This window comes from Camelus ferus, chromosome X, assembly GCF_009834535.1.
Source record: "Camelus ferus isolate YT-003-E chromosome X, BCGSAC_Cfer_1.0, whole genome shotgun sequence".
Lineage (NCBI taxonomy): Eukaryota > Metazoa > Chordata > Mammalia > Artiodactyla > Camelidae > Camelus > Camelus ferus.
The window spans coordinates 30109758-30127373 of NC_045732.1; the positions used below are offsets into that span (position 1 = coordinate 30109758).

At 36.3% G+C, this 17616-nt stretch overlaps 1 protein-coding gene across 2 annotated transcripts in view; it reads right to left on the reverse strand.

Moving 5' to 3' along the window:
* Nucleotides 1-17616, reverse strand: part of LOC102523807 (dystrophin) — a 647651-nt gene that overhangs the window by 406577 nt on the left and 223458 nt on the right. For both annotated transcript variants that reach the window (XM_032475797.1, XM_032475796.1), the window contains exon 30: nucleotides 4869-5041. In XM_032475797.1, the coding sequence (XP_032331688.1) occupies nucleotides 4869-5041 (173 nt within the window). The remainder of the gene's footprint in view (nucleotides 1-4868; nucleotides 5042-17616) is intronic.

Below are 17616 nucleotides of genomic sequence, written 5' to 3' on the forward strand. Positions count from 1 at the left end.
TGTCTGCTGAAAGAAGGAAAGGACATTGTTTCTCTAATACTAGGTAGATTTTATGTTAATTATTTCTTTATTTTTATGTGTTTCCTGTAGGTATCTTTTATAAACAATGAGAGACCCACCAAGAAATAGATGAAAACAGCATTTAGCAACAATGTTAATTTCCCATAAAGTTAAATATTTATCTTACATTTATATATATCTATCCATATACATGGCTATGCATATGCAAACATGGGATTCATGGATTTAATGTTTACTCTGTTCACTATTTGTGTTTCCATGGGAAGGAACCACTTTTACTATTTTGAAAATTTGCAACTTTACTGAGATACATGTTGAAATTCTATTTGCTGGAAGACAACATACAGATGTAGGTCTCCATGAGCAGTCACAAATCAATCTGGCTTTTAATTCTCTACTTGCACCTGCCTAGAGAGTAGTGTCTATTTTACATTATGACATTAAATAAAGGTGAGTTTAGCCATTATGGCATTCACGAACATGGTGATTAATGATGGTCTCAGAACCTATGCCTTAGGAATGCCAAGAGACTAATGCATTTTCTCACATTTGTAACTTATTATGAGTAAACTAGGCAAATCTATTAGAGCTATTTTGGTGACATAGAAATATGCAGATGTACTACACAGTATGTGCTTGGGCAAATCATTTAACATCTTTGTGATTTAGCTTCCCCTGTAAAATAATAAAGCAGGATACAAATCACTAAGGTATTTTTTAGCTGTAAAAACCCTTTGTTATTCATTATTAATATCTACAATCATTTGGATTATTATTCAGCAAATATTCATTCTTATTCCCTTTCCACTGTAGGAAGAGACTGCTACCCCATTCTGTCGGTGTCAGGCTTGCATTGGCCAACAGAATGTGAGTGGAATTCATATGATCACAGGCCATAAGTGCTCTTCAAAGGTGAGGTTTACTTCATGCTCTGTCATGAGAAGAGCATGCCACTGACCCTTCATCTTAAATCCAAAATTAAGATATATGTAGTAAACCCTAACCTAACACACCTCCTGGAACCTAGCCCAGCTAACCCACAGCTTGAACAGCTGCCCAGCCACAACATCCCAGGTCAGCCAAAACACAGGTAACCAAAAGATCCACAAGCATGAGAATAAATGCTTGATGTTTTAAGCCATCAAATTTGGAGGTGATTTGTATCACCATATTATGGTAATAGCTGACTAATAGGTTATCATACTTGGATCATACATGAAAAGATAGTAATACCTTCTTATCAGATCAAAGGTATTTTGATTTAACCTCAAGTTGGCTTAATTTCTAAGAAAAAACAATAGATTTTTGTTGAGAACTCTACTTGAAGGATATATACTGGATATTTGTCTATTTAATAATGTATAGCTTCTAATCTCTCTAAGGATTCAAGAATCTGCCATCCTATGGGCTTACTGGGAGATACATTTCTGACTGCCACTACAATGGAATCCAAGTTCCAGTTATTTATTTTTCCTAATCCTGGCAGTTAGAACCCATGACCGAAGCATGCCTTGTAACAAGAGTTGGCAATTTATGGCCCACCAGCAAAATCTGGTCCACCATCTGTCTTTGTAAATAAAGTTTGATTAGAACAAGCTATACCCATTCATTTGTGCATTATCTATGGTTTATTTCACCCTGTAACAGCAGTAGTCATAACAGAGATTATATGACCTGCAAAGACTAAAATATTTACTCATTGGCCCTTCAGAGAAAAAAATCCAACTCTGCTTTATCAGATGTTTCTGTCAGAAACCTTAATTCTAAAATTAGTGGCATAAAAAGAAATAATATTTATGATATTTTTTGGCAGTCATAGCAGCAAGCAAATACAGTGACAATGGTAGCTCTGGTGCACCAGTGGACCATGGCTATGATAGCAGTTTATAATTTAGATGCATCTTGTCTCTTATGATACAAGATGTGTTTCTGGGTGCAAAACTTGGTCTTCCTTGACGATTTCTGCCCATATTTAAACCTGCCTCTCAGGCCTCTCCATTGATTCCATGAGTTACCTGATACCTGCTAACTATATAATTCTACCTAAGGTGACCAGAGTTATTTTCTGTTAGTTGTAAGTCAGAATCTTGAATGGTTCATAGACCTTGCTTTATTCCTGACTCTGAGTAAGATGTTCCTATTCTCCTCCCCAAGGATATTGTGCTTGCCTCCTAGCACAGCTCATATCTATCAACCTGTAATTTGCTGGCTGTTTGTCAATTTTCTCTCTAGGACTGGGAGGTTCTTTAAATCAGGGACTGAATTTAAATCAACTCTCCATGGTTCTCAGGACAATGTGAAGAATATAAGAAAAAATTAACAGGCATGAAGACTATCAGAGCCAGAGACCATTATTTTTATCATCAAAATTGCTGGGCTTTAATTGATTGATTACCATGTATAAACAATCCACTAAGCACTCTACATACATTGTGTCATGTAATCCTCATAACAACCTTATGACTCAGAAAATATTTTTTTCCCATTTTATAGACAAGGGAATTGCGGGGCATAAAGGTTAAGGAACTTGCTCAAGGACATGAAGCCAGACAGCAGCAAAGACAGGATTCCAAAACAAGTTGAACTCTAGAGTCTATGCTCATAGCAATGACTTAAAATGGTCTTATCTGAGACTAGACTAAAAGTCACAGGAAATTTAGCAGCTCCTGATCAATTCCTAGAGAAGCCCAATTAGAGTAAAATTAAGATCTTTTCCAGCCTCTGCATAAGACAAGAGTGAGCCTTCTGGGGTTAGTGACACTCTATCCTTTGCCAGACATAGGAAAGAATCCATCCAGATTTGGGTCAGATTTCAGCTTTCTCTCTCTGTGGAATGCCATAAGCCTGCCACTTCTTTTAAAGTCTATGGTTAAAGGTGAGCTGAAAGGGAAACATCTGTATGACTCTATGAGAAGGGAATATCTAGCTCACTAATCAAAGATGACACAGACAAAATAGGGGAAAGTCTCAGAAAGCAGAAAGTTCACCTCCATTTTTGTGCAAAAGTGGTAGGTGCCTATAGAAGCCAGTAATCACTGGCTACCCAAGAATCCCCCAAAGTTCTTAGGGGATAATGTTGGTTGCCTGGACGGCTGGAAGAAAACACTGACTGAGAGAAGACAACAGAGGAAAAAAAAATCCCCAAAAGAGGATGAGGAAACTGACTTCACTGGAGTAGCTTACCAAAGCTCATAATGACTGAATGTGGGATATTGAGAGGCGTACCAGGATGGCATTATAAGTTTGTGTTTTGCAGTATATACACAGGGTTGCTGAGTTTCTTTTCCTTTATCAAGAAAGGGTTTGGATACCCTCAGACCAGCTGTTTTCCAGTAAGTTGAGATAAAACTATTAGACCATCCAGGGAGAAATATCATCAGGCTTCTTGGAGGAGGCTTCAGTCCAGATACACTGAGCATCCACTGTGTACTCAGTACTATATCAGTCCTCAGCATATCACTCAAAATAAAACATAGCTTTGGTCTTTCAGGAGCTTGTGCAGGAGGCAGAAAAGTTAAAAAAAAAAAAAGAATGGACTGCTATGTGGTAAATTCTAAGAATATGTCACTTTGGAGTATGTAGTCTACAGGAGAGCCACCAAGTCTTGCAACATTTGCAAATACATAAATAGTATATTGACATTGTATTTCATTAAATATTGAAACAATATCTAAGTTTCTGTGAGCAACTAATATTTTAAGGATTTTAAGAAGAAAATAACAACTCAGGTGGGACTTGAAGGGTAGGTAGACCCGAGGGGGCACAAAATATTTGGGAATCTTTAAATCAGTTTAATATTGCTAGAGCAGAATTCAGAGAGGTTGTAGGGCAGGCAGGGACTGATAAACAGGGAGGCTGCCCAGATAAGCAGGGGGTCATGTGAAAGCCTTATATCCCTAATTAATGAGTCTGGATTTTATTCTAAGGGAATTAGATGAAGTTCTTACACTTTAGAAAAACAACTCTGGATGCGAGATAATTGGGAACAAAATGGGGATGACCACAGGAGGTAACTGAGATTTCTGCTAGAAATACTGTTTTAGGACTCTAATGTAGTAAATAAAGAACAAAAATATAAGTAAAGATGGTTAGATGTGGACAGATATGATAGATATTAAGGAGGTTCCTTCTAATTATAAAAAAAAATGATTTGATTTCCCTTGAGAATAGTGAAGAAGACTGCCATGAGACTGCAGATCTTTGAAACAAAGTGTTTTAAGCCATTAGAACCTTATTTCTTTAAACCTAAAACTAAAAGAGACAACAACACCTTGTGGCATGAGGCTAAGAAATGTATGTGGATTTTAAAAATTTGCTCAAAACTAGGATATTTCAATTAAGGGAAGCAACAGAAATTATTTTAAATCAACTTAAATTCCTTGTAGCACAAAAGAGGGGGCTTCAAAATGTAAAGTGTTGCCTTCAAAACAGAAACAATACATGAAAATCAACTTTGTGTCAATAGCTTGTATTTGCAACATATTAGTCTAAGTATCAAGCTGCTCTAAATCTATAGCACACAGGTTTGACCAAAGATATACATTGTATATGACACAATTATTTAAAGCACCTCAATTAAATAACGAAGTCTGTTTTGACATTACCTGAAATTTTAGAGGATATTATAGTGCTCCAACATAATGCTAACATAAAAATGTGTAGAATTCAGCTGATTAGTCTGAACTGTTCACCAATATATCTTTCCATCCACTTTTTTCCAGTAATGGTGATACTTCTCCCTGTTTTCCTCCCTACTTCTCTTTTTTTACCATAAAGAACATGGAAATGAACTCTGGAGTTCCTGGGACATAGGGACATTCATTTAGTAAAATGAAAGTGTTACCTACCCTTGTCGGTCCTTGCACATTTTGTTAACTCGTTCCCATTGGAAATCTAGGTGTGAGAGAGCTTCCTGGAGCTTTGCTCTTTCCGCAGGCGTGGCACTTTGCAATGCTGCTGGCTTCTTATTGTGAATAACGTCAATCCGACCTGAGATTTGTTGCAGGCCGTCTTTTATATTCTGTAATATTGAAATTTTAAAGCAAGTCAGAAATTAATCAGCTGTCTATAGAAAGAGAAAAAAAAAAGGAAATTTATGAATCCCAGAAGTAATCAACGGTCTTGTGTTTTTAGTTATTCACTTTGAAAAGTCATCAGCCCTGAAGCCCAGTGATTTTTGACATGCCCAAATTCAGTGGGTAATTCACAGTCCTTATTTTGATACAAGTGATCACTCCCTCCCTCTTAAAACTGTCTTCATTTGGCTTCTGTAACCTGAATTCTTTCGGTTTTTCTTCCACCTTCTTGTCCACTGCTTCTTAGTCTCATTTATTGAATCCTTCTCCTCTTACTGATCTCTTAATATTGGAGTGCTCTAGCTTAGTTCTGACACATCTTTCCTTCTTTAGCTACACTACCTGTTATTTGGTCCTATGACTGTAAATAATCTCTATATTAAAATGCCTCCCAAACTTTTATCTACAGTACTGACCTCAACTCTGAACTCCACACTCAAAAATCCAACTACTCTCTTGAAGCTTGGATGTCTCATGAGTATCTCAAACTTAAAATAGCCCTAATCAAATTCTGAACTGCAGCCCCTTATCCTTCTCTCCCCATAGTCTTCCCCATTTCAGTAAATGACAGTGTCAGTTAATAATTATTCAGGTTGATAACCTTGGAATCTTCCTTGATCTTTCTTTTTTTAATCTCCAATATTCAAATTGTTGGATAATCCTGTTGGCTCTACTTTCAGAACATTTCCAGAATTTGACCACTTCTCAGTATCTCCCTTGCTATGGCTCTGATATAAGCCATCTTTATATCTCTCCTGGATTATCACAATAGCTACCCAAGTGATCCTCCTGCTTCCAGTCTTGCCCCTACCCAGTCAATGCTCCACATGACAGCCAAAGAAATTCTTTTAAAACATAAATCAGATCGTATTACTTCTCTTCTCAAAACCCCTCCAATGGCTTCTCATCAAACTCAATCTTGATCATGGCCTACAAAGCTCTGTAAGGCTTGGTTGTATGCTGCCTACCATTCTAATCTTATTTTTTCCCTAGTCTCCTCCAAGTCCACAACATTTCAGCCTCTTTGTGCTCCTTGCGCATGCCAAGCATATTCTTGCTTCAAGGTTTCAGCACTTGCTGTTCTCCCTGCCAAAAGTACATTTTCCTTCCAGGACATTTATATGGCTGTTTTTTTCATGTGTTTCTCATCTCAGAAGAGCCCTCTCTACCATTCTAGTTTAAGTAGGAGGCCCAACCACTGTGTATTCCCTGTATTCTACATTTTTCTTCACGAAACTTAGGACTAACATGAAATTATATATCTACTGGTTTCTCTATACCACTAGACTAGACCCTATGAATGCAGGGATGTTATGTGTCTTTCTCTCTAGTGGATTTTTTAGAACACAAACCTGTGCCTGGCACAAAGAGGTACCCAATGCATTTCTGCTGAATAAATGAATAAGTGAAAGTAACTCATAAATTAGCTCCATAATTTTTTCTACATTATATTTAAGGGGAAAAAGCACATCATTATGTAATAAAGCATCTTTTAAAGAATTAATTTTTAAAAAATGCTATAAACTTACATATTTGACTAGTCTTACAAGTGTGAATGTGGTTATTTTGCTCATCTGAATTGTTATAGATAAATCAATTGAGCAACCATTTATTGAGCTCTTCCATGTACAAGGATCAATACAGATAAAGCAGAGGTAGGCGAAGCAGTTTTACTTGTTTGGTTTTTTTTAATGATTTTCTCTCTCTCTCTCTATTTTTTTTTTTTTTAGTAGGGGGAGGTAATTTGTTTTAGAAGAGTTACTGGGGATTGAACCCAGGACCTTGTGTATACTGAGCATGTGCTCTACCACTTGAGCTATACCCTCCCCCTACTTGTTTGTTTTTAAGAAATTTTCAATTGATCTTATTCAGGTAGTAAGCGAGGGTGTGGTTTGGAAAACCGAAGCAAACAATTACAGTGTAGAAGTCCCAGCTAAATAACACGAAATTATTTGATGAGTGGTCTAACTGGTACCAAAACTTCTTTTGGAAGTTCAGAGAAGAAATTAATCATGTATCATATTTGGACATAACCCAAAGAAAGAGCTCATAAAGGAAGTGCCATTTGGGGTAAACAGAGCTGAGTAGTTGAAGTGGGAAGGACATTATACTTAGTAGGTAACATACATACAAAGGCAGGGAACATGAGAGGTCATATTTGACCGAATTTTCAGAAATGTACAGGATTAGAGGAAGATAGGTCAGGAAACAGAGGTTAGGGATGATTAACAATGTGCTTTAAAGATAGTGAGTGTAATTCAGTAGACAGTGGGAAACAATTACAGATAGACACATACGAAAATTTCAAATATATACAAAAGCAGAAAAGGAAAACAGTACAAATAGCCCCCATGAACCTATTACCCAAAGCCAACACTTATGAAGTCACGGACAACACTGTTCCATTTTACCTCTACCCTTTCACCTCCTCAACTGGATTATTTTGAAACAAATTGATAGAATATTTTATCCATAATTACTTCAGTGTGTATTTCTAGTATATATGAGTTTTTTCCAAGGCTGTTACATATAATAGCATATTTCACACCTAAATTTTTAAAAACTAATATAATCAAATATCTAGTCGACATTCATTGTTTGAGTTGAACTGAGAGAGAGTTTTTGAGAGAGAGTTCTTTGGGAAGGAATCTTGGCAGAATTCACTGACTGTGTGTCAGGTGAAGAAGAGGAAAGACTCGAATGACTTCCAGGTTTCTGGCCTTGGCATCTGGATGAATAATGGTATCACTGAGTAAAAGGCTTTCAGATGGATGAACAGGTTCTGTGTGCATGCTTTTGTGCGTGTGTGTGTTTGTGTGTGTGTGTGTGTGTGTGTGTGTGAGTCTGTCTGTCTCTGTCTGTCTGTGCAAGTGATGATTTCCTTTTGAACATGATCATATTGAAAAGCCTTTGTGGTATCAGACTATAGATAATCCAATGGGCACTTGGCACCGGATTTTGAGAAGAGGAATGAAATGGTAACCATCATTGGCCCACACATATTTTCATGTCTTCACATGGTCTGGGATTTCCAAACAAAGAATATTGGCATCTAGGTTAAAGGAAGATTTAATAGTAAAAATACCTTAGAGTTCAGATTAGTGCATTGTTCTAGGGAGACACAGAAACTTATCTTTCTTGGATCCTTTTGCTTACATTCTAAGGATAACAGAACAAGACCTTCCTCACTAACCTCCTCTCTAGAGAGTATTTGTTTACATTCTAGAGCAGAGGTCTCTCATCTGTTTCCCTCTCTCCCCATCTCTCCTTTTCTCTCCCCCTCTTTCTCCCCTTCCCCCACTTTCTCTATGTCTGTCTTTCTCTCTCTCTTTCTCTCACTCTCAGAAGTGCCAGCTGCCTTATATAAGCTCTGAGGTTTATAATAATGGGGTTTCTCTCCTGTACTGCAACTCTGCAAGTACACATAAACACTCAGCCTTCACTGCATGTCCCATGGAGATTTGGGGGATGGGAAACAGTGCTAAAATACTCCTGAGTAATTAACGATGTGTTCTCAAGTAATCCTAAAATCTATATGGAATCACAAAAAATCCAGAATTGCCAAAGTAATACTGAAGAAAAAGAATGGAGCTGGAGGAATAACCCTCCCAGATTTCAGACAGCCCAACAGCTACAGTAATCAAAACAGCATAGTATTGGCACAAAAACAGACATATGGATCAATGGACCAGAATACAGAGCCCAGAAATAAAACCACAGACTTATGGTCAATTAATCTTCGACAAGGGAGGCAAGAATACAATGGAGTAAAGACAGTCTTGTCAGAAAGTGGTGTTGGGAAAACTGGACAGCCATATGTAAATTAATGAAGTTAGAACACTTCCTCATACCATACACAAAAAATAAACTCAAAATGGCTTAAAGACTTAAATATAAGACAAGACATGATAAACCTTCTAGAAGAAAACACACACAAAATATTTTCTGACATAATCTTACCAATGTTCTCCTAAGGCAGTCAATCCAGGCAATAGAAATTAAAGTGAAACTTAACAAGTGGGACCTAATTAAAATTATAAGCTTTTGTAAAACAAAGGAAACCATAAGGAAAACAAAATGACAACCTACAGAATGGGAGAAAACATTTGCAAATGATGTGACTGACAAAGGTTTAATTTCCAGAATATATAAACAGCTCACCACAACTTCATAGCAAAAAAACAAACAGCCCAATCCAAAACTGGGCAGAAGACCTAAACAAACAATTCTCCAATGAAGACATACAAATAGCCAATATGCATATGAAAAAATGCTCAATATCACTAATTACCAGAGAACTGCAAATCAAAAGTACAATGAGGTATCACTTCATACCAGTCAGAATGGCCTTCATTCAAAAGTCCACAAATGATAAACGCTGGAGAGGGTATGGAGAAAAGGGAACCCTCCTACACTGTTGGTGGGAATGCAGTCCGGTGTAGCCATTACGGAAAACAGTATGGAGATTCCTCAAAAAACTAGGAATAGACTTACCATATGATGCAGCAATCCCACTCCTGGGCATATATCTGGAGGGCACTCTAATTTGAAAAGATATATATACCACAATGTTCATAGCAGCACTATATACAATAGCCAAGATATGGAAACAACCTAAGTGTCCACTAACAGATGACTGACTGGATAAAGAAGCTGTGGTATATTTATACAATGGAATACTACTCAGCCATAAAAAAGAATAAAATAATGCCATTTGCAGCAACATGGATGGACCTGGAGATCATCATTCTAAGTTAAGTAAGCCAGAAACAGAAAGAAAAATACCATATGCTATCACTCATATGTGGAATCTTAAAAGAGAAAAAAAGAAGACACTAATGAACTTATCTACAAAACAGAAAGAGACTCACAGACATAGTAAACATTCTTATGGTTACTGGTCAGGGTAGGGAAAGAGGGTTGGAAGGGATAAATTGAGAAATCGAGATTTGCAAATATTAAGTACTATATATAAAACAGAAAAACATTTCTTCTGTATAACACAGGAAATTATATTTAATATCTTGTAATAACTGATAATGAAAATGAATATGAAAATGTATATTTATGTGTGTGTGTGTGTATATATATGTGTGTATATATATATATATATGACTGAAACATTATGCTGGACACCAGAAATTGACACATTGTAACTGACTATACTTCAAAAAAAATCACCCATAACATTTAGTCTTCCTTAAAAAAAAATAATGATGTGTTCTCTGATCCAGAGATCTAGGATATATCTGACCTTCAAATAACATGAGGGTTATATATCCATGTATAATTTATAGCTGGAACTCCATATCCACAGTTCTTCCACATTTGCAGACTCAACAACCATGGATTGTATAGTATTGTAGTACTTACTATTGAAAAATATCCACATATAAGTGGATCCATGAAGTTCAAATCAACATTGGTCAAGGGTCAACTGTATAAATATAAACTTTATAAGGAGGATTTCAACCACGTGTGAGATGGAGACTTGGGTAGATAGGGAGTGCCTATTTTTGAGCCTGCAGCTTCCCAGAAAGGAGGCTCTGAAGCAAACTCCACAAGTCAGATTGGGCAGCAGGAGAGAAGTTACAGATCTTAGGGGGTTCTCCAGCCTCATTCTAAGACGTCATGACTATGGTGCATGAGGACTTGCCTTGGGGGAAGTTTAAGCTATAGTAGCTGGTGAGCATATAGATAATGTCAGTTGTAAAGGGCAAAAGTCAATGCTTACAGTGGGAACCTGAAAAAAGCAGCTGTGTTTCCAAGTCCGCAAATCAGCTAGACATGATGGTTACGAGTGATGTGAAAGAATTTCAAAGATTGTTTATAAAATCCCAAGGTGTTGCCTTCAAGTCCATGAATATCTTTTGATTAGAAGGTTTCATTATGTTTTGTTAAGCATCTCAATTTAACTCTGTGGTAAGAACATTTTTCTGACAGGTCAAGGGTTACCATATGAAGAAAAGGAGAGCATGCCAACACAGGAGTATCCTTTGAGATTACTTCTCCAGAGAAATGCAGGTTAAAACTGTCATCTGTCAGGATTACATACAGAATTGCTAGTCATTGGAATATACTAGGAGCTGTTTAATTGCACGAGGGATGCTCAAATTGCTCAGAAAAGTCTGTAAGAGTGAAAGAGTGAGAAGAAAGTTTGCCTAAGGATGAACCTTGGTGGAAAGCAGAGGTTGACGAAAAAGATGAGTATGTCCAAAGAGTAATTGTCATCAGACCTTGGAGGAGACCCAGGAGAGTAAAATATTTCAAAATCAAGAGAAGAAGAAATATCAGGAGGGAGAGAGGGAGCTGCCACCAAGTCAAATGCATCTAGGAACAGGAGTAAAAAAAATCAACTGTGAATATTTAGAAGGTGATTGCTGATCTTATGAAGAGCAATTTCAGCATCTTGAAAGTGTGAAAATGTAAATCTGGACAGAGCAGACTGTCTTCCACTGTTATCTTCTTTCCCTACAAAACTGAAAATAGCTTAGTACTACACTGTGGTTTGCTTTATTTGACATAAGACACTTCTTTATGGAGGAAAAGTTTACTATTAATAAAAATAAAACTGATAATATAACAAAAACTTTAAAAAGACAGAATGGATCTGCTATATGTTATCACAAGGCCGTAGAGGTCACTGCACCCAAGCAAGTCTCTTACATTCTTCCTTTCTTTTATTCACCTGGCAAAATTGCATTACCATCTCCTGATGGCTCTAAACCCAGAGCCATGGTGGAGTATTTAGAGCTACCCCACTAGCTGGATTAGGTGATGTGCCAAGAACACACACCAGTGTGCCTTCTTTGCTGCTTCTGCTAACTCTGCTGACCTGAGCAGCCTGACCAACTGACCTTCAACACCATTTGTACCGGCTCAACTCCTGATGATGTAGACTTCATCTACTTTAGCGTGGCTGCCAGCCCAAGAGCGAAAGTCCAGAACTTTTGACAAGTTCTCCAATTGATACCAAGCAGCCAGCTGACTGACAGGCTGATTACTGAAATTCACATTGGGACAACCAGCCCCATTTGTCTGTATCTTGGGAGCCCAAACACTTAAAATGAATAGCTGTAATTTCCTATGGGGGTAAAATTCAAGGGAAGGCAAGGAGGATCTTCCCCATCTGACTAAAAGTAATAGATTTATGGCTTTCATGTGGGGTATGTGCGTGCATGTGAGAGAGAACATATATTCTCTCTCATGATTTGAGCTTGCAAAGCGTCCTGGTTTTAATCCAAATCTCTGGAGAGCTCCCAGTTCTCTGGAAAGTGGTAGAATTGCTCAGAATCCAGTTATGAAAAGTTTTAGCAATGCTGGGCAGCATGTTGCAAAAGGAGGAAAACTTTCTATCTTAAATGAGAAAAGCAAAAAGCAAAAACTAGGGCAAGGGATGTCATACTCCCTGGATATCTAGATAATAGCTCCTTGGTGCATTCTCAGAGAATGCTGTCAAAATTGGCTGGAGTCCAGGAAATCCTTTTTAAAGTCCCTACACATAGTCTCGTCCCCGAGGCATTGCACACAGAAAAATGGTATATGCACCAAAGAAAATTCTGTAGCAGTTTCCATAGTTTAAGTCAGAGATGAGATCTTTTATAGCTTTTTACAATTTTAGTTCGTCTAAAATAAGTGATCTTTATAGTTTCTGACCCTCTAAAAATGAAACCATAGTCCCTGTAGTTGCTATGGTGATAGAAAAATCCCTAGGATCACTACAGAGTATATTACTTCCATTTCTATCCCTGAATAGTTCCTTATCTTACCTGAACATATGATGGAAAAATGGGGAAGTACTCAACTTTTTAGTCAACTTTTGTCTTGATTTTGACATGCCCCTATGAATTGACGTCCCCACTCCCTATTTCAATTCTGTAAGATGTTTAATTGTTAGGCACTCTTCCTGGAAAACAAAATTTTAATTTTTGGAAGGCAATTGTACATGAGTATATAAACTTCAAGTCCTTAATATGTTAAAATAGCATCCTTGCAACTCTAGCTTACAGAATGAAATAAGTTATATAAGACCCTTCTTTATACAATGGTAATAGAGAAAAATTAGATCGTGAAATGACTTTCACAGCTGTAAGATGAAGTCCAGATGTGTCAAATAAGGAAAGATAGAAGACTATGAACTATACAGCTTTAATTCACATTTCTAGTTGAAAACTTGTTGTTTAAATAAGAGCTCATTAATAACATGGACATATTAATCTAGGCCTTGACTGTGAGGTAAATATTATTTTAAAACATGGGTCTTCCTTTAAGAAGAGAATCAGTTTTTAAAGGGGATTCATAACACAAACAATTTAAACCTATAAGTACTTTGTGTATTCAAGTATTATGTACTGTGTCTTTACTGAGCTAGTAAGAGAAACTAGAGACTACAGACAATTGATCTAGGGAACCAAACAAGGGACCTATTTGCCAACTAATCTGGCTGAGCTAAAGGTCACAAGTAACTCTTATTTTAAGTATGCTCTGTTCTCTATCATAAGGGGCATATTTCTGCTGTTTAGTTTTTATTCCACTTAATGTAAAGTGACAACTACTCCCTTGCTGTCAGAATGTTTCATTACAGAATATAGCTTTACCCAACTAAATGGTAAATCTATTTATATGAATGTCAAACTAGATACTGTAGAAAGTGAACAGGGCTGGAGTAGGGGAGAGCAATATCAAATAAATTGAACTTACTCTTAATCACTTCTGATGAAAATAAACTTGAAAAATTTAGTGAATTTTTAAAATGTTGTTTCTTACTTATAACAAGTTATTTGTTTTATAAATACTCTGAAAAATGCCTATATGATTTCTATTTCTAAAAGTGTTATTTAAAATAGCATAATTGCTCTTGTACCTTCTCTGTACTCATGAAAATAAATGGGCACTTTATAGATGAACAGCATAAAATTCAATTCAGCACTTGCTCAAACTTCAGACCACAATTTAAAAATGAGGATGTTTGTAACTTATAGGTGTCCTTAGTCCTGTCTTATACCAAGAAGTAACTTAAACAGAGCTTTATGAGTTTACAAGTCTTACCAAGGTAGGGTTTTAAATAATAGGTCGATCATAGGATGTATATACAAACATTAATCTAAAATTTTATCTTCTACTTTAAAGTTTGTAATAAAATATTTAAAATTATATAGAACATATTTACTTCAAATGTTGCCAGTGTCCCCTTAGTGAAAGCTTTTCAATAAGAAAAAACAGCTATCTTAAAATTGAAATAACATAGTTTTAGAGATTTAAAAAAATAAGCTAAAATATAAGATAATATGAAATTGATCATCAAGTGCATTTTCCCTGAAAAGTGACTTCCATATTTCAATTATATTTTGGTTTGAAGTATACTGAACTTCATTTAAAAAATTTAAAATTGCTTTCTAGTGATTTCTCAGCTTTATGTCTCAAAATGACTCACAAGCAGATGGCTATAAACACCTGAAATACACAGTTTTTTTTTTTACCATATTCACCTCCTAAAGAAAATTTCTATGTATATGCTTCTTCCTTGCATCTTCCCCCTCCTCAGCAGCATCAATAATGTTAAGCATAGCCTTCTCCACACAGCCCCAAACTCCATAGTCTTACCTAGTTCTGCTATGCCTCAGATTTTCTCCAATTCTCTGAGGGCTATACCTCTGTCTTCATTAATTAACTCAACAAATATCTGTGGAAAACCTACCACGTGCCAAATAAGTTCTATGTACTGGGAATACCAGAGTGAGCCAGAAAGACAAAGTTCTATTTCTATTAGCCTACAAACATCTTACTTTAACTTTTAATAGAGTAAATCATTAAATGGCTGAGTCCCTCCCTCTGGTAGATGTCCCTCTGTTGAGTACTATCAGCAGTGAATCTATGATACCATCTTGACATCATGCCTATCCCATTTTCCACCTCTACCAATAAGGTCCATTGGTGTAAGGCTATATTTAGGTCATGAGAATGGCTGAGATTGTCCACAGAGGCACAGTTAGAGGGGAGAGGGTTGGGAAAGGAGCATAGGAAAAACCCGTATTTTGTAAGCAAGTGTGGAAGAAGAGCTAACAAATTAGCCACCCTCCACCAGTGATTTTGAATTTTACATGTCAAATTGAGACTATCTCATGAACTTCGACTTATATATATCCAATATGGCTCTTTGATATCCACATGCATGTTTAATAGATATCTTAAACTTAACATGTCAAAACTAAACTTACACTCAACCTTGCACCTTAACCTAATCCTCTTGCAGTTTTGCACCTGGTATAATTAATGACAGCTCCATTCTTCCAGTTGTTCATACCAAAATTATTTGTGTTATCCTTGAATCCTCTCTCCACCAGGCCACATGCGATTGGCCAACAAATCCTATGGGCTCTACCTTGAGAATGTTTTCAGAATTTGACCCCGCCATCACTGTGATCCAAACCACCATTTCCAGCTTGGATAATTCTGAATATGGGTATAATAACAGTCTTTTCCTAATAGGGTTCTTGTGGTAACCAGAGGAGTTACGACAAGTAAAGAATTTAGAACACGCCCTGGCACAGAGTAAATAAGTGGTAGCAAGTAGTACTGTCCCAATGCCACTTACATTCAAAACATGGACATTTTAAAGGCTTTCTCCTTTATAAGATTATTCTCAGTTTCTGCTTTGTGACATTGCTTTCTCCTCTTCACAAATTCAGTTACACTCAGGCCTTATACTATGTATCTTGGCTCTATTATATCTTTCCTACTTTTTATTACTTTCTAACTTGTTTGTATAACTCTGACATGTTAGGTTACCAGAGCAAAGGGATCACATCTTACATGTCGTTTTTTAAGAGGGATAAACTCAGTAATTTGGGTCTTAATAAATATGTGTTAATTTGAAGTGAAAAGTTGAGTTGAAGCACTGAATCTTAACTTGCTTATGAAAATCAATTTGAATGCAACTACTGAAACTTTAAGGTTTTTCACACTGCTCTTCAATCATTGTAGATATGCATTCAGGCCCAGACAGCTGTTGTGAGCTCTTCAGGTATCTCCCTGTTTATTCTGTTTCACTTTTACTGGTTATTTAGCTGTTAGAGTAAACAATGGAATAGCAGTCCACCTGTATTTCCTGGCTAAGTTTCTCCATGGTTACCTCACAGTATCTCAGATACCTAACAACAAAGTCCTTCATTCAGAATCCTGCCTGCCCAAGTTCCTCAGAAGCCACAGAGCACCAAGGAGAACAAAAAGAAAAATGTAAAACCTGCACTTCACTGCTCCAATTGTTCCTCATAGACAATAGTTCTAGTCCATCAGCACCAACTAAACAGAAAATGATTCCAAAAGTCATTTTATGATAGGTACATTTTGTATTAAGTTGTGCACATTGTGTAAATCATTTTCCAAAAAAAATTTGATAGAAAAATGCCTCTTGCACATAGCAAAGGAGAGTTGTGTAGAAACAAATGCTTTTCTCATCATTAAAAATTAGACATATGATATGCTATGTTTCCAAATTTTTTAGAATCAGAACATGCTTTTAAGTCTTGGGTAACTGAGCAGAGGGGCAGATAGCTTTTAGGGAAAAAAATTCTACAGCAATCCAAGGAAACCTAAAGATTGATTACTGCTGAGGAATGGGATTGAAAAATGTGGACAGGATGCTTTTCTTTCTTCTTTTCGCTTTTTACTCTTTTATCCTATTTATATATGCAATCATGGGTATTTTATTATTTTGATAAATAACTGAAAATCCAGTAGGAGTGATCAAGCAAGTTTACATATAACTACTATTCAAGACTGAATGTAATTAAACCTGGACAAATTAATACAAATGATAATACACTACTTTGGAAAAATAGTGAACATATCTGGTACTATTGTGCCCATTTTATAAATGATTAATTCTGTTGATGCCAGGAGAACATGCTTTTTAATCATAGTGTTTTACATGAGGGATATAAAAGCAAAACCACTGTTTCATACAATTGTTCGAAACCTAAATGCACAAATTTAAGAAACACAACAAACAACAAAACAAAATAAAACAAAACATGATATACGAGCAGGATCTAACACTCTACCTCCTTCCTTTATCTTTTTGGAAACCCCATAAATTTCCCTAATGGTGAGAACATCCTTTAATCTTTTGCCTCAGGTTTGGAAAACTCAATTTGGGAATTGTTCGTAATTGGTATCCATTAATTATATGTGATTTACAAAACAAAGTTCTTGATTTTTTCCTTGACTGTTTAATGATATGCATTAGGATTCAGAAATAAGCAGACTTGGGTAAAAGTCATGTATTAGACTGAACTCTATGCAATTGCCAATAATGAAACATTTTGACTCACGTGGCATCAGTTCATAAGGTTTGACTAAATGTTACTGAAGTATCAACATACTCATGATTACCATTTTAAGAAATTGGATACAGATGAGCTTTTTTAAATGGCAAAAGGAAAACAACAACATAAATTACAAAAAACAAATCTCAGAACTCCAAGGAAAAAAGAAAAAAAAAAACACTATTGATTAAACC